General features: G+C 47.3%; 1 protein-coding gene across 2 annotated transcripts in view; it reads right to left on the bottom strand.

The window, feature by feature from the left end:
• Positions 1-24,532, bottom strand: part of LARS2 (leucyl-tRNA synthetase 2, mitochondrial) — a 146,700-nt gene that overhangs the window by 74,376 nt on the left and 47,792 nt on the right. For both annotated transcript variants that reach the window (XM_045991679.1, XM_045991680.1), the window contains exons 6-7: positions 21,008-21,097; positions 9,151-9,294 (exon numbers count right to left, since the gene is read on the bottom strand). In XM_045991679.1, the coding sequence (XP_045847635.1) occupies positions 9,151-9,294; positions 21,008-21,097 (234 nt within the window). The remainder of the gene's footprint in view (positions 1-9,150; positions 9,295-21,007; positions 21,098-24,532) is intronic.

Here is a 24,532-nt window from a genome sequence, read left to right as displayed (position 1 = left end):
GAACATAGCAGGGTGGCGGGTACTCGTGGGATCGCCACAGAGTTGAAATCATGCCTTTAGGATACTCTTTTTAAACTACCGGAGTTCGCGTTTTGCCAGAGCTGTTCACAACTTACCACAGCTCTAGAAAGGATTAAATCTTTATTTCGAGCAAATCTGACACTCAAAATTAGCCACTCTGGACTAGTAAACAAAACAGAGAGAAATGGAAAGATACTGTGGAAAATGATCTCTTTCTCTGAGAGGGACACTTCTTGTGACTAACAAAACACTATCACACCATTATGGATGTGGTCGTTAATGCCCATTTCCCTCATAGCCTGGCAGCCATGGGATCAGTGTCCCTGTTCTCCGAGCAGCTGCGCTCAGAAGGTCCAGGGTAAGGACAGGACTGTGGAGGGGAGACAGGACACAAAAAGACACCGGTTCAGCTCAGAGGCCAGGAAGCCGATTCCATCAAGCACAAACTAGAAAACCTCCAACCCCTGTACCTGCCACTACCTGGCCATCTGTGCCTTGGCCCTGGCCCTGTGACAGTTCCTACAGTGCTCATGTCTGGCATTCTGGCAACACCTGCCCTCCAACCACACCGTGTGCGAGAAAATGCCTGGTTGCTTGGGAACCCGTGCTCAGAGCTGCTGGAAAGCACGCAGACCTGGCTAGGGCTTGGGAGACCCAAATTGGGTCCTGGCTTTCTTGGGCTTGGGGGCCTCAGTTATAAAATGAGAAACGGGCTGGGTTGGTCATTTTCAAGGACACCTTGAGCTGGCCGTGAGCCCCCCCGGGAGAAGGAGGAGGGCAGGGTGTACACTGCTTAAGAGAAACCAACATCTGATCCCTTTGTCCTTAGATACTGTATCGATTCTGTAATTTCAAAATCATGAGGGTTTTTTTGGCTTGCATTTGTTTTTCAGATCAGGGCAGGGATTTAAAAAGCACAGGAGACCGTGGGCTAAATGTGGGGGAGCCTGTGTACTGTTTGCTCAAGTTTCCTCTGGCTTTGAAATCCAAATATCAGGGCGCCTGGGTGGCTCAGTCATTTAAGCCTCCAGCTTGGGCTCAGGTTATGATCTCGGGGATGTGGGAGGAAGCCCCATGTCGGGCACTGTGCTCAGCAGAGAGTCTGCTTGGGATTCTCTCTGTCTCCCTCTCCCCCCATTCATGCATACACACTCTCTCAAATAAATAAATAAAATCTATAAAATCCAAATGTCTCCCTGAGCTGAAGGGATTCATGATACCCACAGCCCTCCCTGGCATACCCAGGGACCCTCTCATCCCCCACAACAAGGGGCGAACAAATAAATCTCTTTACTCCCATGGGGTCCAGGCTAACACTTCGAGAAGGAAGGAGATCCTTATTCCCCAAAGGACTTGGCCAGGAGCTCAGACAGCCCACTCAGGGTTTAAGAGCAAGACATCATCTTTAGTTCTGCCTTTACTTTTTCCTCATTAGATTTATAGTTTATTTCGTTGTCAGAATAACCTAAGAAGCATATTACAGTCGACCCTTGATCATGGGTTTGGTCCACACAGTACAGCACCATAAATAAATGTATTTTCTCTTCCATGTGATTTTTCTTTTCCTCGAACATCTTCCCTTCTCTAGCCAACTTAATTGAAAGACGATGTTATAAAATACATGCAACCCACGTAATACGTGTTCATCGACTATTTCTGTTATCAGTTAAGCCTCCAGTCAACAGTAGGCTGTGAGGAGTTAAATTTCTGGGGACTCAAAAGTTATCCGTGAATGTTCAACTGCATGGGGGGGTCAGCACCCCTGAACCCCATGTTGTTCAAGGGTCAACGGTATTAATTTATTTCTTTCATTTTCCCTTTGCAGTTATTCCTTCTATCTTAGAAACAAAACCCCCCAAACGACACAGAAATGGAAGCTTCTCGTTTGCTGCATGTGTGTGCTGACCAGGAGCCTGCGGGCCGCTTCAGAAGAGCTTTGGGGAGGCTTTGCGGGCACAGCTGTCCTCAGTTCCCAGATGGGAGGGACACACATGGGTGCAAGGTGCCAGGGCGAAGGGAAAGGAGAGCCCACGGGGAACGGAGCAAACGGAGAGCACACAGATGTGACCAGGCACTGGCACAGGGAAGGCTCTGTCTTTAGGGAGAGGAAATCGAATTGCCGGGGTCACCTCAATATCTTCTAGAAACACTGTGGGTTTCAGAATTCTAGAGCCGGGGCCCGTGCCCTACACCAACTCTGCTGAACCTTTCCAGGCAGAGTTCCTACTAAGGGCTGCGCAGAGCCACCCCCTCCCCGTCCCAGCAGGGTCACTGTCACCACCAGCTGGAGCCACGAGCTACTCCAAGCAGCGGGAGCCTTGCCTGGGGATGGCCAGGGAGTTGTCAGCCTTAAGGCACCTGCTTTCCTTTTGTCTCTGCGCCCCACCGCCCTGGGCCAGGCCCACTACCATCCAGAAGGACTTCCAAGCAGCTAGGTAGCGGCTCTCCCTGTAAGAAGGCCGACCATCACCCCGAGGAGTGCAGAGGGGACAGCATGGAAGGTGGGGGGGATTGTGTTCACCATAGAGTTTAGGAGAGGAAAGAGCCGGGAGAAGCGGGGAATAGAGACAAGAAAGAAGTCAGATGACGTAAGAAGGAGCAGATTTAACAACTAATTAGTTTGGTGAGACAGGGTGTCAAAAGCAGATCCTGGGGACGAGAGCAGAGTCTGCGTTTTCCAAAAGGAGAGCCAGCTGGGGCCTGGCGGAGAATTCCAGCAGGAAGCTCGCACTCAGTGTCCCCGAGCACTGTTCCCGGAGCCTGCATGGGCTCTGCCACTCCTACCACTCAGGAGCTGAGAACGTATTTTTTACAGGTGGGGTTGATGCTGTAATAGCTTTAAAGCCACAGGGCTTTGAAGAGCAAACCCTACAGTAGATAAACCCGTGCATCACCGTTAAATGTGGCCCTGGCCAGTGTCCTTGCTGCTTTTTACCCCACAGCCTTGCAGAGAAGCGGACAGCTCATCAAATGTGTCTTACTGGCTCCTCTGGGTTCCCAGAAACTTTGCCTCCTTGGCCCACCTCTTACCGGGACCTACACCCACCCCGTGAAGGCCCAGCCTGCACGCACACACAGAGGCAGCCTTCTTCCGGCCCCACGGGTCTTTCTTGGGGGCAAGGGAGCAGGGATGACTGTAATGATGTAGGCAAGCACTGGTGGGGGCTGGAGAGAGCCCCAGGTCTACCCTGTGCTCCAGGAAGTGAGGAAGGCTGCAAAGTGCAGCTATCAAACCTCACTGACCAGTCCCTTTGCAAAGCTTCCCAAGCAGCACAGGGATGACCTGGTTGGTGTTGGGGGGAGGGCAGATCCCGGCATCATCAGTGAGCCAGCCACTGTTCGGGGTCTGACGGCGGCTGTGAGGGGCAGAGCAGAAAGCTTGGCACCAGGCCCAATTTCCAGAAGACAGCCAGATGCTTTCACAAGCAACCCAAAGCCTCAGAACTAGAACTGGGGAGCCTGAGGGTCCTCATTACGGAGGGCAGGGGACCCTCAGGCACCCAGGGGTACATGTTGGAGACTGGAGCTTGGCACCCTGGCCCTTTTGGGGCTGTCTTTCTGCTCCAGCCTCTAGAGCTCCTGTCATAAAGCCCAAACCCCTTCCCAGACCTCTTCACCTCTCCCATCCAGTGTTTTCATGCTCTGGAGGTTCACACATGACCAGTGTGTTCTGGAAAGGCACCTTCACTTCACCCAGAAGCTCCCAGGTGAAACTGGGGGTAGGAGGGCACAAGGGAGGCAGGGAAATGGGGGGCTCTTCCCTCCCGCCCTCCCTGATTTCATGAGGGCTCATTGGTGCCCGGCTGCTTCTGGCCGGCAGAAACTCTCCGTGGAAACACTGGTGAGACAGGAGGTTTCCAGTATGTCTGGAAGGCAGTGAAATGTTCCCCATCAGAAGTTCTGTGCTCCGCAGGTTTCATCACTTCCTGGAGCACAGGGCAGACTGGGGCTCTCCCCAGCCCCCACCAGTGCTTACCTGCATCGTCACAGTCATCCCACTGGGCTGTGCCTGCTCAGTCTAGGAACCCCCCCCCCCCCCCCCCGCAGCCTCCTCACTCCCTGCTAGCACCTGGCCCAAGTCTGGCAGGGCGCTTGGTAACACCTGGGGGAAGAATGAACGGATTCACGCTCCCTGAGACAGGGTACAGACTGCTGGGTACAAGCCCAAGAACCTGGATCTGCGTCCCAGGGCTATTACTCACTACCAGTGTGAGCCTCAGTTTCCTTGTCTGTAAAATGGGGCTCTAGGGAAAAAGGCGAGGGTTAAATGAGACGGTGTCTATAAACGCCAGAGCACTGATCGGCTCAGGGGCAAGCAGGCATGAAATGGGAGGGGGAGACGGACTTTCTTGCTATTCTAGCAGCTACTGGGAAACTCCTGAAAACTGGGACAGCAAAGCCACCGATCTGATGCAGCGGCTGGCTAAGCGCCACCAGGCCATAGAGGAGTCTATGGACACTGCCCGGCATCCGAGGGCCTGTGGGAGGCAGCCGCAGAAATCGAAACCACAGATGTATTAGAAAAGTTCAAATGGGAAGCCGACTCTATTTGTCTCGATTTCCAGCTGTCATCCTGCTGGCAGGTACTGAGGCGCTCGCTCCATCAGACCCTGAATCTCTTGCTTTGTGTGCGGAGGTCTGCAATCCCTGCTCTTCCCCCTGTTCTCACCTCACTGTGCTGCCCACCAGATACCTCCCACGCATCCCTGCCAAGACGAATTCATGTGCTTCAGATACTCCTACGGCAAGTTTTTTTCACATTTTACAAAGCAAACAGTCCTAGCGAGACTGGTAGGCGGAAGGGTAAGGGGAGAAAAATCCAGTAACATCACAGAACAGGCTTAATAAAGGATTTTTACATTTCAGGGTTCCCTGTAATTTTCGCATTGGGCATCATCTTTCTTCTTCGGGAAGGTAAGTGACAGAAAGGAGGGCCCTTCCAGAGCCACGCCCCCCAGCGGACTGCCAGCCCTGTGTCACAGAGGCAGACCCCAGAGCAGCAAAACCAGACGCGGACACAAAGCTCTAAAGAGGACTGTGGTGGGCACAGCCCACTGGCCATCCCCTTCCCTCAAACAGCTTAACAGCTTGGCTACAGAAGCTAAAAAGCCCAAGCCTGCTTTTCTCGTCTCCCTCAAAGCTGGGGAGTAGCCACAGGAGACCCAAATGGGACTAACAGAACAACAGTGGAATTTTGGGGGGGATTTGTGGGAAAGTCCTTGCTTTCCAGGTAATAAAAGGAACAGTTGCTCACACGGCCCCTTCTGTTTCTTTCTCTTGAATGGAAATGTGATGTCTGGAGCTGCAGCAGCCATCTTGCAACCATGAGGTGGCAGGCAGGAAGGAAGGGCCGAGAGAACCACCGAGATGCCAATTCAGAGCCCGATTCTGGTTCAGTTCCAGCAACTTGGGCCTTCTTATGTGGGAAAAGTCCACCCCCATCTGTTTAAGCCACCATTAACTCAGGGTTTCAGCTACTTGCAGCAGGAAGTATTACTAACTGATCCTTCTCTCTGTAGCAGGACCTCCTCCCTGATTCAACATTATTTCTATCATACCAGGTTATAAAGTAGATGCCTTATGTCATTTGATCTTGGAAATTTCAACCCCATTTATCCAAGTGCCTCTTACTGGCACATCTCTACGCAACAGGCTCACAGCCACTGCATACTCAGAAGGGTCAGGAATATGTCCCTTCTAGGGCTCCCTATGGCAATCAGCAGCTTAATCATCCACTTAGTGTCCAAGTCAGGGTCCTTCTTAATGACACCATCCCCTATACACTCTCATCCAATAGATTCTCAAGTGCTACAAATTTCACCATCTGCGTATTTTCCTAACGCGCCCATTTCTCCCCACTTCTCCCACCTAGTTGAAGGTACGCACGCCCGGATTACTCCAATAGCCTCTTAACTCGTCTTTGCATCCACACTTGCTCTTTTCACAGGGAATTGATAAAAACACAAATCTGGGGCACCTGGGTGGCTCCGTTGGTTAGGCGACGGCCTTCAGCTCAGGTCATGATCTGGGGGTCCCGGGATCGAGTCCCGCATCGGGCTCTCTGCTCAGCTGGGAGCCTGGTTCTCCCTCTTCCACTCTCCCTGCTTGTGAACTTTTTCTCTCAAATAAATAAATAAATAAAATCTTAAAAACAAAAACAAAAAAACACAAATCTGACTGTGTCATTCCCTCTCTTGGAGTCCTTCCATGGCTTCCAATGGCCCCCATGATAAAGTCCAGGTTCCTTAGGACCTAAAAGGCTTTGCCTGATCTGGCCGGTCCTAACCTCCAGCTTCTCCAGCCCTCCTGAATCTCTCCTCTTGGCTCTCTGTTTCAGTTGCACTGTCATTCTTTCAGCTTCTCAAAATCATCATACACATTTCTATTTTGGGGCCACCACACACGACAGCCCCTATACGAAGGAGCTCCCCTCCAACTTTACGGATTTCCTCAACCCTTACTCATCACTTTGCAGCCCAAACAGTGATTTTCTATTTCAGATATTATAGTTTTCTGTTCTAGATTTCCAGTTCTTCTTCTTTTATTTTTAATAGTTTCCTTCTCTCTTCTGAGATTCACCATCTGTTCACTCATCATGACCATTTTTTCCTTTAAGTCCCAGACCATTTATAGAACAGATGTCTCTGGCTTTATCTCCTAATTCTAACATCTGGGTCATCTCAGGATCTAGTTCTACTGGGCTCAAGGGCTGCCCCCTCTCCCTTATCTTCTCTTGATTACCAGCCACAGTTTCCCGATTTTTCACAAGCCTAGTACTTCTTTTATTACAGGTGGGGCATGTGCATAAAAACCAGCCATGTAGAGTCTGGATTATGTCATCTCCCTTTAAAAGTGCTACGCTTGGTTCCGAAAGTTCCTTTCAAAACCGTCGGGTTTATTTTTACTTTTTATTAAGCTAAGTATTTTGATTTTGTCTTTGGTCCTAGGGTGTCATCCCCACTTCTAACATATGGCCTTATGGGTGTCTCAACTGTATACTTCTGGCTGGGCCCTAACTCCAAGATCTCTGAGCACTCTGCAGTCCTCTGGAATCCGATCTCCTCTCAGTCTCTTTATGATCATGTTCTGTTAGGCCTTCTGCAGTCTTGCTTTTGTGCGTGTGCAGCCCTCGGCCAACGACCTGCAGTGAATGTAGATTTCTGCTCACCCAATCACTGCCACACCACTCTCTCTTCTCTTGATTTTCAGGGCAAACCAAGTGCTGACCTCCAAAGACAGCTTTTTCAATAAATCTGCACAGAGTTCAGCAGGAACCAGGGGAATCACCATGGTAACTAACAATTTCTGCTGAACAGCTGAAAATTCACAGCTGACAATTTAAAGAATAATGTCCCTCAGGTTAGGTTATAACATCTTCAACTGGAGGCAGAGGTCAAAAAAAAAAAAAAAAAAGAAAGAGCTAATGAGATAGCCTTTCCCACAATGCCTATTACAGCGTCATCTGGGGGTGACCTGGCTTCCCCCCCAACCAGTAATGCAGTGGACCCCAACTGTCAGCAGACTGGGGCTCCCACTGCCCGGGATGTTACAGAAACAGTGTCTTCAGCTTCATTTTTCTCAATCAGTCTCTCGATATGACCGTGTGCTTCAAGGGAGCAAGGCACTGTGGTAATAAGTTCCAAATCCGTATGCTCTTCTCTGCTACATTCTGAGGAAGTTATCGTGGGAAAAGTGCCTCATTGAAGACCTGTCTTTTGAGTGAGAAAACTGGAGGTCATATATCCATATGGTGCTGGTATTGTGAGCTGCTGTGCGGAGGTTCTAATTCAGCCAAGTTTTGTCGTGATCAGTGGTTATTTATAACTTTGTGCTTTCTTGGCATATAAGAAGTACAGTGTTGGATCAGACCCAAAGTCCATTTTCAGCCGACTACTGTCTCTCTGACAGAGCACCCCAGGGGCCACTACGGCTGGGTTTAACAATCCTTACGGTGACTACTGCGGGGGGAGAACTACCGCAGGGGGAGAACTACCCGGCACACAATCACTGGCCTTTCAAGATGTCCTTACCCTCGCATATCCTGTTCATGTCCAGTCCTAAGCAAAAAACTATGGGGCTCACCAAACTGCCATGGGAAGTGTCCCTGGTTGGCTCCAGCCATGTCCCTCAATTCCATACCCTGAAACTTGGTAAGCCCGGAGGATATTTGGCAGAGAGTGGTTCTGGCATATCCAGAAGGCGTTCTGCTGCTCAGGCTATTGGTAATTTAATAAGCAAACCCCCTCTTTCAACAGCTGGCTTTGCCTTCAATCCCTGAACACAGAAAGAGCCAGAAGCTACCTTAAAAACCACTTGGTCCCACCCTCTCCTTTTAATGATGAGAAAACTGAGCTTCCTGACTCATCCCAGTTTACACTCTTAATCAGGGACACAAGAATTAAAATCAGAGCTTTGCCTCCTGGTTTCGTTCCCTTTCACTCTGGTCTTCCTCCACGGAGACTGACCAACCTGTCACTTCTTCTACTTTATTTTTTAGTAAGATTTTATTTATTTGTTTATTTGAGATAGAGAGAGCACGCACACAAGTGGAGGGGGACTGGGAGAGGGAGAAACAGAGTCCCCACTGAGCAAGGAGCCCGATGCGGGGCTTGATCTCAGAACCCTGAGATCATGACCAGAGCTAAAGGCAGAGGCTTAAACGACTGAGCCACCGAGGCGCCCCTCTTCACTCCTTTTAGATGGTCTTCTCTGGACCCTTTGTAATGTCCTACTATCTTGCTGGAGGTTTTACTAGTACTATACAGAGAAGATATATTTTTCCTTTCTAGTTTTATTGCTGATATAACTGCAAATAAAACTGAACGTTGTTTGGCCTCTATGGCAGCACAATGATTGAGTGTGTTGAACGGTCAGCAAAGAATGTCCAACAAGGACCCCCAGGTGCCATTCCTGACTTACCTCTAAAACACCCAAACCCATCACCCTCGCCATGAGTGACCCCGAGGCTCACATCCTCCCAGTCTACACACCCATGGCTCCAAGAGCCCTTCGTAGAGTTTATTCCCAACAGTGAGGCTCTCCAATACCCAGAAGACCTTGATGTTGCCTCCCAGCACAGACAGCATTATTGGGCGGGCGGGGAGGAGGAGACATCGGGCGGACACTCACCTTTGCATAAGCAGTTGTCTTAATAAACCACTGTCGGAGGTACTTCTGCTCCACCTTTGCTCCAGAACGCCACGAACAGCCATGTTCATCCACCTGCTCGTTGGCAAGCACCGTTTGGTCCACCGGGTCCCAGTTAACCAAGGCCTGTTAAAGTTCATAGAACAAAATGATGCTGTCTGGTGAGCGTATGGAATAGGGTCACCTTGAGGTTCCTTGCAAGTGTGCGAGTCAGAAAGAACAGGATCTCTGCTCTGAGACTTGAGGGCCATTCCTTGGGAGGACGGCCGGATAAGGAAAGCACCAGCACGTTGTTGAACAACAACAACAAAAAACACCAGAATACATGAACTACCTCCACGCTTTCACCTTCGAGCAGGCCCGGGAGGGAGCCCGTGAACACGTGCCTTATTCAGTTTGGTATCTTCTGGTATGAGAGGATGAACCTGCAGGATTAGGGATTTTAGTAAACAGAGGAAAAGGAAAAAAAAAATGGTACCTGGAACTTAGCAGAATCAGGTTATTTTAGGGAAAACAAATATATTTATTTGAATATAAATAGCTAACGTGTATTAAGTGATTACCACACACCAGATGCTGTGCTAAGGTTGTCCCTTCTGAAGAGGTAAGAATATTATATTATTACTATTACTTGTAGCAAGAATTACTATCAGACTTCACTCCTGGGGCCAGAGAGCCTTGCGGTGTTAGCAAAAGACTTGCCCCTCGTGTAGCACGCTACCCACGCTTGTGAGTTCATCGGCCAGACAGTGCAGGTAAGACTATTATGACCCCAATGTTACAGACGGGAAAGTTGAGGAATAGAGAGATTAGACAACTTGTCTAAGGTCAAACAGTCAGGAAGTGAGAGGATGTGCAGGAACTCAGGTCTCTTGAAACTATAAAAATTTTTGCAACTTGTAAAAACCGCTGTTTTTGTTTTGTTTTTTAAGATCGACTGATTTGAGAGAGAGAGAGAGTGCGTGAGTGCAGGGGTGGGGAGGCAGAGGACTCTGCAGAGGCAGGATCCCGAGCAGACTCCCAGTTGAGCGTGGAGCATGACGCGGGGCTCGATCTCACCACCGCAAGATCCCTGAGTGTGTTGAAAGGTCAGCAAATCAAGAGTCGGAAGCTTAATCGACTGAGCCACCCAGGAGCCCCTAAAAACTCCTCTTAAATTAAGGTAGAACATACAGAGAGTAATGTGGATCAATCAGAAGCGTACAACTGAACGAGTTTTTATCATCGCTCATTATCAAGATATGGAACATTCCCAGCATCCCAGAAAATTCTGTTGTGACTTCTCCCAAATCAGTATCTGCCCCCGAAAGGCAGCAATATTCTGAAATCTATCCCCATGGATGTGTCTGACCAACTGAACCATAATGGTCTTAACCATCATGAAGCTTCTCATTCGTGCAGAATTCTCATTCGTTTCTGTTGTCACTGAAAAAAGTAGCTTTGCTGTTGATGTTCATTCTTCTATGACATTAAGGTAAAACTTAGAACAAAGGTGTCAATGAATACAAATGAATACAATGAATCTAAAGAAGATATGTCCAGGCACTGAAATATTCTAACTTGATACTAGCTATTTCTAGAAGAATTTTTTAAATAAGGGGCGCCTGGGTGGCTCAGTCGGTTGAGTGGCCGAATCTTTATTTCAGCTCACGTCCTTATCTTGGGGTCATGGGATCAAGCCCCAGGTTGGGATCTGTGCTCAGCGGGGAGTCTGCTTGAAGATTCTCTCTCTCCCTCTGCCCCTCCCCCGTATGCCTCTCCAAATCCTCTCTGGTCTGCACCGCAGGAAGCTGATCTCTACACCTGCACTCACCGGGCCACCTGCCCTACTCTTGCACTCAACGGTGAGAGGCACTCTGGCATCCTCCCAGTCGGGTGGTGTCTGGTGGTCCCAAAGGCAATGCAGCCTCTATCACACAGGCCTCTGCTTCCGCTTCTTCCAGCTCCAACAATGGTGCCTTCAGACTGGGCTGGCAAAGGCCTCCTTCCAGCCTGGCCTCCTGGTCAACACCAGGTGCCTGACTACTGCTTGTGGGTTTCCCTAGACTCTGCACAGAATTGGTCTTTTCATCACATTTTCTTCAGTAACTGCTTTTGGGTGTGTTCTTTATTTCCTGCCGAGACCATGACTGATCTGGAGACACATCTAAAAACTAGGAGTGGAAGACAGACTAACCCATCTGTGGGTTGTGTTTTTACAACTAAAACCTAGTGTAGCCACTGAAAAAACGGAAGCTTGCAAAGCACAGAGGCGGGGCGGGGGCTGGGTGAGGTCTGCACCGAATGATCTTTTCCCTCTCGTTCAGTCCCTGAAAACCTTGAATCCATAAATACAGAGAGACAAAATCTAAGACAAATGTATCCGAGATGTGGGGCACCTGGGTGGCTCAGTGGGTTGGGCAGCTGCCTTCAGCTCGGGTCATGATCCCAGGGTCCTGGGACTGAGTCCCACATCCGGCTCCTTGTTCAGCAGGGAGCCTGCTTCTCCCTCTCCCTCTGCCTGTGCTCCCCCTGCTGGACCTTGCTCTCTTTCTCTCGTTCTAATCTCTCTCCAAATCTAAAAACTTCAGGTTAATAAACTATGGATGACTCACTTCTCTATTATCATTGCCTGGATTATGGGTTACAGGGAGGGGTACCACTTCAAATAAAAAGATAAGGGGCACCTGGGTGGCTCAGGTGCTTGAGCGTTGACTCTTGGTTTCAGCTCAAGTCATGATTTCAGGATAGGGCTTTGTACTCAGCAGGGAGTCTGTGTGAGAACTCCCTCTCTCCCTCTGCCCCTCCCCCACTCATTATTTTCCCCCTCTCTTAAATAAATAAATCTTTAAAAAAAATAAAATAGGGGCGCCTAGGTGGCTCAGTGGGTTAAGCCTCTGCCTTACGCTCAGGTCATGGTCTCAGGGTCCTGGGATCGAGCCCTGCATCAGACTCCGCTCAGCAAGGAGCCCGCTTCCCCTCTCTCTTTGCCTGCTTGCGATCTCTCTCTCTGTCAAATAAATAAAATCTTTAAAAAAAAAGAAAGAAAAAATCAAATCAAATAAAAGATAAAATGAAAGGGCCAAGTATTATTTGGGAACACTGACAGTCTTTCAAGAGCCCTAATCTCCCCAAAAGAGATGTACAACTAAAACTGTATAAAATAAAGAAGAAAGAAAGAAAGACAGAAGATGGACAACAGACAGACCTTTGAAGATATGGGAGAACCAAACAGCACTGCAGATTACAAAAACAAATAGGACTTTATTTTCTTATCAACATTTCCGGCACAGCCTGGCATCTCCCAGACTCCAGGTTACAAAATACAATGAGGGAGCTGTGCTCCAAAGAGGTTTATATGTTATAATAAAATCCTGGCATTGAACAAAAGACAAATAAAAGCAAAACACAAAACCAATTTTGCCCCTCGCTCCCCCACTGAAAGTCTTGGTGGGGGAGAGAAAAAGACCAAAGGAAATAGCATCTCAAATCAGAGATGCATCAGCTGGGAGAAACCACTGGCTTTTCTTCCCAGGACCACAATCCAGCCCATCCCCAGACCTGCTGCGTTTAGGGGCAGCCTCTCCGCAGGGGGTTAATCCAGGGAGTGGGCCAAATACAGGGCCACTGGGGTCCTGGGTATGGAGCATGTGCAGCCTCGTGAGGCCCCCCAGGACCTGCTTCCCAAATCCCTTTCCTCAGGTCTCCATTCTTATGAAAGTCTCTACCATGCAGCCTCCCTTGAAACCAGGGTCTTCTCTTATCTAGCATTTCTGGATTTTTACGTCTTGAATATTGACTTTGACAGACACCCTGATTCCTACTCAAGCGCAGTCTTGCTACATTTAATATCGTTTCTGGACAACGTCACTGACTATGGTCATGTCTTTTCCTTTCCTGGTTGACCTTTGTGTGCCAACACCTACTAAAGCCACCTCCGTGCTCCCTTAGAGTAAACTAGGCTCATTGGTAAAACACAGCCTATATTGGTATTTCGAAACCAACCTTAAATCACTGATTAAACCGATCCATGAAACCATGAAAACACCTGCAAACACACTGAACTCTGTGAGGTTCTGCCCACTGCTTCCCTCACGTAAGTTATCTGGCAACATCACAGAAGGAGCCGTTCCAAACAAGAGAATTTCCCCAGTGGATCAAGGGTTAAATACCAGCATCTGTACTTTTTGTTTGTTTGATGCTTTCAGAAAGCCTTTTAGAAATGCGCCCCCCGCCCTGAGGAGGCAAGGAGGCGCCTGGGTGGCTCAGTGGGTTAAAGCCTCTGCCTTTGGCTCAGGTCATGATCCCAGAGTCCTGGGGCACTGGGCTCTCCGCTCAGCGGGGAGCCTGCTTCCTCCTCTCTCTGCCTGCCTCTCTGCCTACTTGTGATCTGTCAAATAAATAAAAACAAAATCTTAAAAAAAAAAAAAAAGAAAGAAATGCGCCCCGTGACACAGTCATAAACCTCAATCAGCCATGGCCACGAGGTAGGTGTCCCATCATTTCTGCCCCCTCCCCTGCTTCCCTTCTTGGCCTGTAGGTTCTCAGACGTGTGGGCGACTATGGGCACCACTGGGATTCTCAGGGTGTTTTCCTCTCGAACTCTCATTTATCAGTTCTCTCTGTGACACAGCAGCTGTGTGGCACCGACTGGCCCAGGGAGCCTCCTGTTCCAGACCTCCTGCTTCATCTCAGCCTTCCCTTTCACATGGGTCTTCCTTCCCCTTCCTTCCCTGGGCCCCATCCTTCATATAGGGCACCGGTCCCTTCTAGATCACACCTTCCATTGCCATGCTTTCGTCTCCTGGCCAACGCCTCCCTCCTCAGGCCTCGGGCTACTCTCCATCATTTTCCTTGCTGCTATCTCCTCAGGCTCTCCTATACTTTCCTGAGTGTTCTGTGAGGCAGCTGGGGGTTCCAGAAGGATGCTTTAGGGCACTGATTTTCTCAAGGTCCACTGGCTCTTTTCCCGACAAAACCACGCCTCATTATGGAACACCACATAGACCTTATCAAAAAATCAAACTCTCAAAATCCATCTTGCTCCCTTTCACCCAGGATGGACCTGAGTTTGGACTGGGTCCGGAGGGGAGGGTTTCCAACGCGACTGGTTGTTTACTGCTACTGCCTTCTGTCGCCACCAGGGGGCAGAGCGGGAGAGGCTGCCCGGGTGCGCACCCTGTGTGGTCCCCGCCCGCCCGCTCCCTGCTCCCGGATGCTGCAAACCTGGCTCACTCGGGTGAGCGCATTAGCTCCGTCCCCAGCTGCCTCTGAAAATCCTGCAGGAGCCCAAAGGCAAACTCACAGATTGGGTGGCTTCCACAATTCCCAATGCTCGAGCATAACACGGCACCCTCCCCATGAACCACCTCTCCGTCATTTTTTTTTTTTTTTAAACCAGAGTGGTGAAATTAACGTTCTGCCAAGTGTACGTCTTGATAGCCATAGTTTGGGCTTAAAATATTTTTGTTTCGTGAGAGCAAGAAGAGATGCCGTTTGCAAAGGAAACGAGCATTTTCAGGGACGGCGCTAGTCACAGACAAAAGACTTCCACACTCCAGCTATGTTTGGTAATGCTTTGCTAAAATACTCTCCCCAAATGTAAGTTCACTTAGACAGCTTATGCCAGAACTGAATTTAAGGGTTAAGGCTATCTCCTATTTCAAAAAAAGTTATGACAATGCTGTTAGAGGAAAGGCATTATTAATAGGTGGGTTATTTTTGGCTTAAATTGCTTCGCAGAGAAAGTTACCTGCAATCTCTCTAGAGTCAGTTAACTTCCTGATGTTAATTTTTCAAAAGTTTGTATTTCGCAATAAACCATGTGAGCGGAATACCATCTGACATCGATTCGTTTTATGTTTTAAAGCCAATCTGGAAATAGCTACCCAATAAAAAGGAGACCTACATGAAATATAATCCCTTGCAGAGGGCTAACGTGGATCTTCAGACACACCGAGTGTGCATTTCTGCATTCTATTTGGGATTTTTTTCTTTCTTTCTTTCCTTTTTTTTTTTTTTAAAGATTTTATTTATTTGACAGATGGAGATCAGAACTAGGCAGAGAAGCAGGCAGAGAGAGAAGAGGAAGCAGGCTCCCTGCTGAGCAGAGAACCCAGGAGCCTGGGACCATGACCTGAGCCAAGGCAGAGGCTTTAACCCACTGAGCCATCCAGGCGCCCCTGGGATTTTTTCCTTAAGATCACGGCTGGGTGGACTCCAAAAAAAATTAATACACCAAACAGCTCTCAGGCAACAACTAGCAACAAAACCACTACCTTTCTAAATCAAATCCAGAGAATAAGCTACCTTATTCTTCCCTAATATCTGGCTGTGGATGGGGTGCCTTAGAATTAGCCAGGAAGGGGCGCCTGGGTGGCTCAGTGGGTTGGAGCCTCTGCCTTCGGCTCGGGTCATGGTCCCAGAGTCCTGGGATCGAGCCCTGCATCGGGCTCTCTGCTCCGCGGGGAGCCTGCTTCCTCCTCTGTCTCTGCCTGCCTCTCTGCCTAGTTGTGATTTCTCTGTCAAATAAATAAAATATTAAAAAAAAAAAAAAAAAAGAATTAGCCAGGAAGCTTTAGGGTTTTTTTTCCAATTTCAACGAACCACGACTCCAGGTAACTCCACGGGCATGCTCAGGCAGGCATTTATTGAGCACCAACTGTGTGCCAGCCACTCCAGGTTCTTCAAAGGCACTGATCTGATTAATGCTCAGGGAATCAGGGAGAAGAGGCTTATGGCAGGCAGAACAGTCACACCCCAAAGATGTCCACATCCCAGTCCCTGAAACTGGTGAATATGTTACCTACGTGGTGAAAGGGTCTTGGACAATATGATCAAATGAAGGATCTTGAGATTGGAGAGATCAGCCTGGATTATCCAGGTGGGCCCAAAGTCATGTCAAAGACTCTTCGAAGAGAAAGGGGGAGGCAGGCGAGTCAGAAGGAGATGGGATGGTGGACGTACAGGGCAGAGAGACTGCAAGATGCTACACTCTGGCTTTGAAGATTGAGGGTGGGAGAGGGAAGTGGGGTCAAAAGTCAAGGAAAGCAGGCAGTTTCCAGAAGCCGGACAAGGCAAGCAATCCTATTCCCCTCTAGAGTCTCCAGAGGAGAGCAGCCCTACTGGCATCTTTTTATCCCAGGGAGACCCATTTCATGGACCTCTGACCTCCAGAACTGTAAGACGATCAATCTGTGTTGTTTTCAGAAGACCCCGTTTGTGGTCATTTGTTACAGCAGCAACAATAGGAAATGAATACAAGTTGTTCCTAAGAGAGAAGATGTCAGTGGAAGAAAGTGAATTGTGTTCCCCAAGGGCATACAGTTGGGGGGAGGGGTGCGAGGTGAGGAGGAAAGAGACCTCTGGAGCCAGCAGGAGGCTGTGTCCATGCCAGGAGACCCTCTCCCAGAATCCCTTCCGTCTTTCAAAAAAGTTACTTAACTCCTAAGATGTCATGTGTGATTGGCTTTGGATCCAACCCAAGAGTGACAAGGTTCAGTTTCCTATCTGGGTTTGACGTGCTGGGAGAGGTACCAGAAACAAACCCAAGGGCGGAGACAGAGAAGCTAGTGTCCTATGTATAGGAATACTCCCATAAATCTTCAATGTATTCAGAAATTGTTTCAATTGAAACAGAAAATAAATAGCTACAAAGAATAAAATCCAGTGAAGGAATATTACACAGCACACGCAAGGGCTCCGTGCCAGAAATGCTTACGTTATGAAGTCAATGTGCCCCATCATTTCAACATCTCATGCATATAAAATATTAATTTTTTTTGAAGATTTTATTGATTTATTTGCCAGAGAGAGAGAGCAAGAGAGAGCAAAGAGCACACACAGGAGAGGAGCAGGCAGAGGGAGAGGGAGAAGCACAGAAAATAAACAGTAACCACACCACTGCGGCGAGGGAACGTTGGATAACCCAAGACACCTGCTTACACTGTTCCACCAACCGTTTACCCTTCCTTGCGGTTTACCTGCAGGGCACCCTCCACTTTCATGTCTCACTTGGATCTGAGGTCATCCTCTCACCTGGGAAACATAACGTAGCTCCTGCTAACTCCCTCCCTCTGCCTGGACCCATAGGTGATGCCAGTGTGGAAGCCCCTTCTGGATATAATTACCGGAGCCAGAGCTGCTCTTCCGGAAATGAGCCTGTCGGGCCGCCAGATCAGCACCGAAATCTGTTGATAATTTTCCACTCATTCCCTTCCTACCCTTTTCCTTCAAACTGCTGAATAATGCTTTTAAGAAAAATTAGTCAGATCTCAGAAATAGACAAAAGGGACCAGGAAGTAGTATCCTTTCCATGCAGGCTCGGGTGGTCTAGCAGGCCCGTATCCCCCAGGGATGATCTGATTTTCTAGAGGCTGGTACCTTGGTTTGACTTCTTATTTACTATCATTTAAGTTGTTTTACAATCCAGCCCGGGTGCAAGGGGAGAGGGTAACTTACAGAAAACTCATCCCAGTGCAAATGGTTTCCGTCTGAGAATAAGGCCAATGGCTCCCATCCAGTGAAAACACAGGTGATTTATTTCATAGCGAAGACTGCTCCCAAAGTTAGGTTTACTGCCTTGTAGGACATTCGGTGGCTTGGATTCTATTAGCAGGTTCATTTCAGTGTTCCTCTGACTCTATAAATCTCCCTTCTCGAAATCTCAATTTGAACCAGTCTTAACATATGACTGGATAAAACCTCTGATGTATGTTCACTTTGTATCTGGGCGAGAACCGGGTTTGTAACTTTTGGAAACTATGCTTTAACAATACAAAAAGGTCTACTGCGGGCAGGAACTCCAGACAGATGTTCTGGTCTCTCACTGCTGCCCACCTGAGGGGGCTCTGGGCCCAGGAAAGACTATGGCATTTTAAGAAATTAAATTGACCCACGGAGGTCTACAGGAGTGGGACATCAGTATGCTCCAGTTCCATAAAATTCTCAATTAATTTACCCCAAATACTAATGGGGACTTGGGTCTTCCGCCGAAAAAATAAAATCAACTCAACAGCAATGTATTTTAAGTAACCCACATATTAATTTTCTTAATTTAAAGATGGGAGCAGGGTGCAGGGGTAGGTGTTGATTACTTTGTACAGTGGTTCTCAAAGTGTGACCTCTGGGGTTCCCTGAGGCCCTTTCAAGGGGTCTGCAGGTCAAAACTCTCCATTATAATAATAAGATGTTGTTGGCCTTTTTGCTTGTGTTCACATCTGCACCGAGGGTGCAAAAGTGATGGTGGGTGAGACCGTCGGCCCTCAGCATGAAGCAAGGCGGGGGCGCTGGACCCTACGAGGGGACACCAGACTCTTGACCACCGTGCACTCCCGGGAGAAAGGGGGAAAAAAGGTCAGCTTCACTGATAATGTGCTTGACGAGGCAATAAAATGTGTTTGTGTGCTTATATCTTAACACTTGAGCACACATCCTCGTATTTTCTGTGATGAAATGGGATGTAGGCCTACGTGTTGCCACACTGGGACAGTTGTCTCGAGAGAAAGCACAAATGGGACTATCTGAGTGGTGAGGGGATTGGCCAGTATTTTTATTTTTAGTTTTTTCATGTAACTATGATTTTATGTGAAAGAATGACTGATGATCGACTATGGTGATTGAGACCCAGGAATGTGGCAAACACGTTCGCAGAAATAAACAATGGGAGCTCGCTGCTCCGAGGGAAACAACTGATGGTTTCTGTTGCCAGTGATGAAATCTGAACTTTGAAATGAAAAAAAAAAAAAAAAAATCAGAATTTAAAAAACTTGCATCCACCCACCATGAACTTCACAGCTTCCCACCACTTAAAAACTCTTCTGATGGTATTCTGAGATGAAATATGGCAACATTTGGAAGATCTGCATAACTCACTAGACGGGGATTTTCCAAGGGACTGATGCACGATGTTACAAGATGAGGCATGGGTAAAAAAAACCCAAAAAACCATTCAAAGTGCAAGACAGACCAATGCATTTCAATGTAGCAGAGTATGAAAGTTCATTGATGTTTCAGATTTACTACCGCAACTAACTGTGAAAAACCACCACTTGCTGAGTTTTGGTGTAGTATCAAAAAAGAACATTCATAAATAATCTGGAATGGTTATTAAAATATGCCTCCACTTGGAGCAGCTTCTGCCTGTTCTCCTGGTGTTTACCACTCTAACTTTAGTAAATCACACTTTGATTTTGGCGTATTACCTTTAGACAGTTTTACTGGCCTTCTGCCACGGATAGGAAATATTCAGCCTGATCATACAGCCTTCCTTCGGCCCCCGACCCCTCTTCTAGTGTTTGGGGTCTTTCTTACCTTGAGCTTTAATGGCTACCTTTCTAACTATTAAAACAAAACAGATGTACCTCTCTAGCTCTTCATCTCTGCCATGTTGTTATGAAAGGTAAAGGGATCGCCTCACACTTGCTTCTCCTTTTCTTCTCCAATTTCACCCTCTAATTTTGGTCAGCCATATGATTTTTGTGTTGCCAAGGTTTACGACATTTTGGTTTTATTGTGAAATTCAAATCAAGCCTTCTGCATTTGTCTCCACAGTGATTATAATTTTCTTTTAAAGATTTTGTTTATTTATTTGAGAGAGAGTAAGAGAATGAGGAGGGGGGCGGGGAGGGGTAGAGGGAGAAGCAGACACCCCGCCGAGCAGGGATCTACTCAGGGCTCCTGAGCGCAACCGACTGAGGCAACCGACTGAGTCACCTGGGCGCCTGATTCTAAACATTTTTCAACTTAAAACACAATGACTATTCAAGTCTGTTCATGGCAAGACCAAGCCATGTGATATCATCACAGAAAAGCAAATGTAATTCTTTAAATCCCACTGGTCCAAGGAGAATGTCTTCAGCATAAAGGTGCAATGGATTTTCTACCTGTTACTTCAGAATTTTCTAGACCACTGCTGCTGGCAGGTCACTATTCTGTTAAGATGGAAATGTTCCTATCTGCACTGTCCAATGCTAGCTTACTAGCCCATGAATGGGGCTGGTGTGACTGAGGACTAGAGCTATTCATATTACTTCATCTGAATTACTTAAAATTTAAATATCAACAACCGCATGCTGCTCGTGGCTGTTACACCTGACAGTGCAGCCCCTGGCCACACCATGACACTCCTTCCCTCCTCTCTCCCCACCTAAGGCTTATTTACCATTACTGAGCCCCTGCCAAAACAGGCACCTCCATTTCTTGGGAGACCACTACATGTAGGGACTACGATAGCTGTTCTTTCTTTTTTTAAAAGAAGATTTTATTTATTTATTTGAGAGAGAGTGAGAGCAAGAGAGATCACAGTGGCAGAGGGGGAAGGAGACATCCCGCTGAGCAGAGAGCCCAACGTGGGGCTTGATCCCAGGACCCCGAGATCATGACCGGAGCCGAAGGCAGACGCCTAACCGACTGAGCCACCCAGGTGCCGCTGTGAGAGCTGTTCTTTCAGTAGCCTCTCAAATCTTCCCCCAGGCCATGCAAGGGAGATGGAACCACCCATTTAGTAGATGAGAAAACAGAATTCCTGGAGTTAAGTTACCCAGGCTGTGCAAAGCTGAGAGAGTTGGCTGACTTGGGCTTAGAGAAACTTCCTCTCTCCCTCTGCTCCCTCCCTGATGTCAGGATGGGCACACTTGGTGGTGGAATTCAAGGGTAACAGAAGCTCTGGGACTGTCCTGGAGGCACCAAACTCAGCCAGGCAGTAGTTACTTTCTGGGTCTGCCATGACTGAATCCATGAACTTGAGGTAGGGTTCATTTCTACTGCTTCTGTGCAGGGTTTGTAGCTTGGTTAACCATGACGTGCTCTAATAAGACTGAGATTTTTAAAAAATTGTACAGTGCAGCTAACTTTAACTTACCTCCTTCTGATAGGCCAGCCCAGCTTCATAGAGCTTAATAAAGAGGTACTGAGTCCATTTGTAGTAATCTGGTGAACATGTAGTTATTTCCTGCCAAAGAAGGGGGGAAAAATTACTCATAGGCCATTGTAAACATTCCTCCTCACCCCACCACCAACGTATGCACAGGCCTTGTGATTCAATTTTAAAAAGCAATCACACTGCAAAAATATTTACCAACCTCTATTGGTAATTTGTAAAGTGAAGGAAGAAGCAATTCATTCTGGGAAGAAAGCTATTACTGAAATGCCACCCTTACCTTTCCCACGGTCAGTTTAATGATAAGAAACTCACCATCTGCTGTACACCTCTCCCCGAGACCATGCAAGTAACAGGTGAATGAGACTGGATGAAATTGGGCATTATCATTTTTGTCAGCATGTATTTTGGGGATCGTGATGTTAATTCACAAATGTAGTTCATTTTGAAAGCAATCACAAAATTCAAGAGGAGTATTTGCCCATTTCTGCAGGACACTCATCTGAAAACAAATCTCGTGTTTCTACATGTCACTGGGCCCTGGAAGCTCTTTTAGACTTATTTATATTCCATTTATTCCATTAGGTGAATCAGGCTGTTGCCTGGTTAGGAAGACCCATTAAAATCATTATTAAAATTTAAACTTAGTGGAAAATCACCTGGCTTGCATTTCCAAGCCTAAATCTAAGGTTCCGAAAATACGTTTTCTGTCCTGAAAACACATTTGCTATAGAATCTTTAAAAACAAGCTACTGATGAACCAATCTCTAAGTTGATAAAGTCAAGTAAGCATAAAACCTGTATGCTGTCACACTGTTTCTTCTCGAGTGGTCCTTAACTTCAAAAAAACAGCTAACATAGAAATGATCGTAGGGCAGGGACCATTCTAATGGTTCCATGTGGAAAAGACTATGGATATAAGGCGTACTTCTATCAAAAGTGCAAACAACCCAGTCTTTCTTCAGATGAATGAATGAAGACAGAGTTGAAACCCAGGGTGGGAGGGGCGAGTGGGACAGTTACTGGGCAAGGTGTCAGATAAACTGGGGCCCCCAATGGGCTATTTTTCTTATGTAAGATTCTTGGGTCCTTTTATGCGCTATTTTGTAAAAATAGCAGAGCAAAGGCCAAGAAAACAAGGAATTCAACTTTGCTCACTGGCTCCACTCCTTCTGTTGCAAGGCAGGTAGTGAAAAACCCGCCAGTCTAACAGCTTGGCTCCCATGGGAGCTGTCCCCCAGCGGGCCGGCCCCACGCAGTGCCAGAGCTGAGAGGCCCACGACACAGCTTCCGAGGTCCCAGGATCCCAGGTCTGCAGGGGGGTCATGCACCAAGCACTTTGCCAACTCAAGAACGGGACCAGCACGCAATAGGTAGGTTTATTCCCCCAAACCTCCAAGTTCACCTTTTTTTTTTTTGAAGATTTTATTTATTTGACACAGAGAGAGAGAGAAAGAGAGAGAGAGACAGCAATAGAGGGAACACAAGCAGGGGGAGTGGGAGAGGGAGAAGCAGACGCCCCATGGAGCAGGGAGCCTGATGCGGGACATGATCATGATCTGAGCCGAAGGCAGAAGCTTGACTGAGCCACGGAGGCACCCCCAAGTTCACCTTCTGAGATGTCCTTGTCTCTTCTCTACCAGCTACCTGCCCACCCCCAGCCCTTGCAGGATGCCACAGAACTCATTTCCCCTAGTTTTCCAGAGAGACCAATTAAGAACTTCCATTTTCTAACAAAACCCAGGGCAGGAGCTATCCTCTGTGTGTTTCATTTTGCTCAGGTTGAGCAGCCCCTGAAATCTAAATGGATATAAATATGCTTGCATGTTGTTATATGTCACCTAATTGAATTTTTTTTTTAAAGTAAAAAAAGAAAAGAATGCTTACGTGTTGAATCAAATTGGCATCCCTCACACAGGTTTCACAAATTAAATTCAAATAACATCGGTTCACAATATGAAAACTGGGGCAGTGGTGTGTGAGGGGTGGGTAAGGGGAATTGGGTAAAAATATTCCCAGACCTTGTTATTGTGAATGTCGTTTAAAATTCTCATCTGTTGTAAGCTGAAGGAAACACATGAAGCAAATATGACCAAAATCATGACAACTGTTACATGGAGGGGAGGGGCATTCTCTGTTCTCTATTTTTCTATATATTTAGTTATAATTAATATAATGTATAATATATTGTATGTTATATATTTATTTATGTATCTTATAATAAATATATAAAATATATACTAAATATATAACATTTAATTATATATTTACTTAGATAATTGTTAAAGATTATATATTACTATAATATATAGTTATATATACTACATACCTAATATATTATATTAGAATACGTATATTCTCTATGTATGTATATCTGTTCTCAGTCCTTGAACCTGCCTCTCTATTGAAAGAAAAATTAAACCACAATGGAACAGCATTATTATCTCCATCTTGGTTTATGGTTTTGAAAACCACTTTAACCTAAAATAGGAAAAAAAAAAAAAAAGATAGCTCCAGTCAGGAAAAAAAGAAAAAGGAAAAGATCATTACCCAACTAAGCATTAGCCTACTTTCAGTCAGACGTATAATGCAAAGTGCCTTCTCCTCGGAAGCGAGGGGAGGTGAGGGAAGGTGAGGGATGGAAGACTGTGGGCCCCCATCCTGCACTCTGGCCTCAAACGTGGCTGTGACCCACTTTATTTACATGGGGTTTCTGCGTGTATTGTTTGAAGAAAAAGTAATGTCAGCTGCTAAAAGAGCACAGTTTGAAAACCACTGCCCTGAGCACCATTATCCACTCCTGATGGTTTGATTCCCATGTCTGTTCATTCAGCTGTCTGCAGACTGCAGTGGCCTGCCCAGAGGAGCGGGGTGGGAGGGGGAAGATGGGAGGGGATAGGGGATGGGAGCAAGGGATGCTCTGAGGACAGAACCCACCCCCCCTGCCCATCTCGTCCCATCTGCTGCACACAGGGCCCAGCCAGCACCCCTAGTCCCACCCACTGCACCCATGAAGAGATGCCAGAGCAGACACTCACCAGGCTCCCACGGGCCAGTCCCACAAGAACCACAAACGTGGTCCCAGATAGACACTGCTCAGAAATGCATTCCCTGAAAAGGTCATAGAACCCTCCCGGAATCTCTCTTGATTTGCTAACTTTGAAAAACTCCCCCAAACCAAAAGAGCTATTTCTGGTCTTCTAATGCCTCATCTCAGTACAAACCAGCAAAGATATCTTTCTGGAATTAAACCGCTTAAAAGTTGTAACTTTCATCAAATGACTAGAAATTCTGTGTCTGGGGAACTATTTACTCAAAACCCAGCCCTGCGGACAAAGGTCTTCAGTGGTGGTGGGGGGAGGGGGTTGGCACGCACAAAGATGTTATTGGCCCTTCTTCCCCGCTTTCCCTAAGAAAAGGGTTCTCAACACACAGAACGTCCTCTCCCCTGGCACATCTGTAGAGCCGGGAGAAATCTGTCACTACACAGTGGGGGGGGCTACCCCC

The sequence above is a fragment of the Meles meles genome, chromosome 20 (assembly GCF_922984935.1).
Source record: "Meles meles chromosome 20, mMelMel3.1 paternal haplotype, whole genome shotgun sequence".
NCBI lineage: Eukaryota > Metazoa > Chordata > Mammalia > Carnivora > Mustelidae > Meles > Meles meles.
This window is presented reverse-complemented; position numbering and strand designations above follow the sequence as displayed.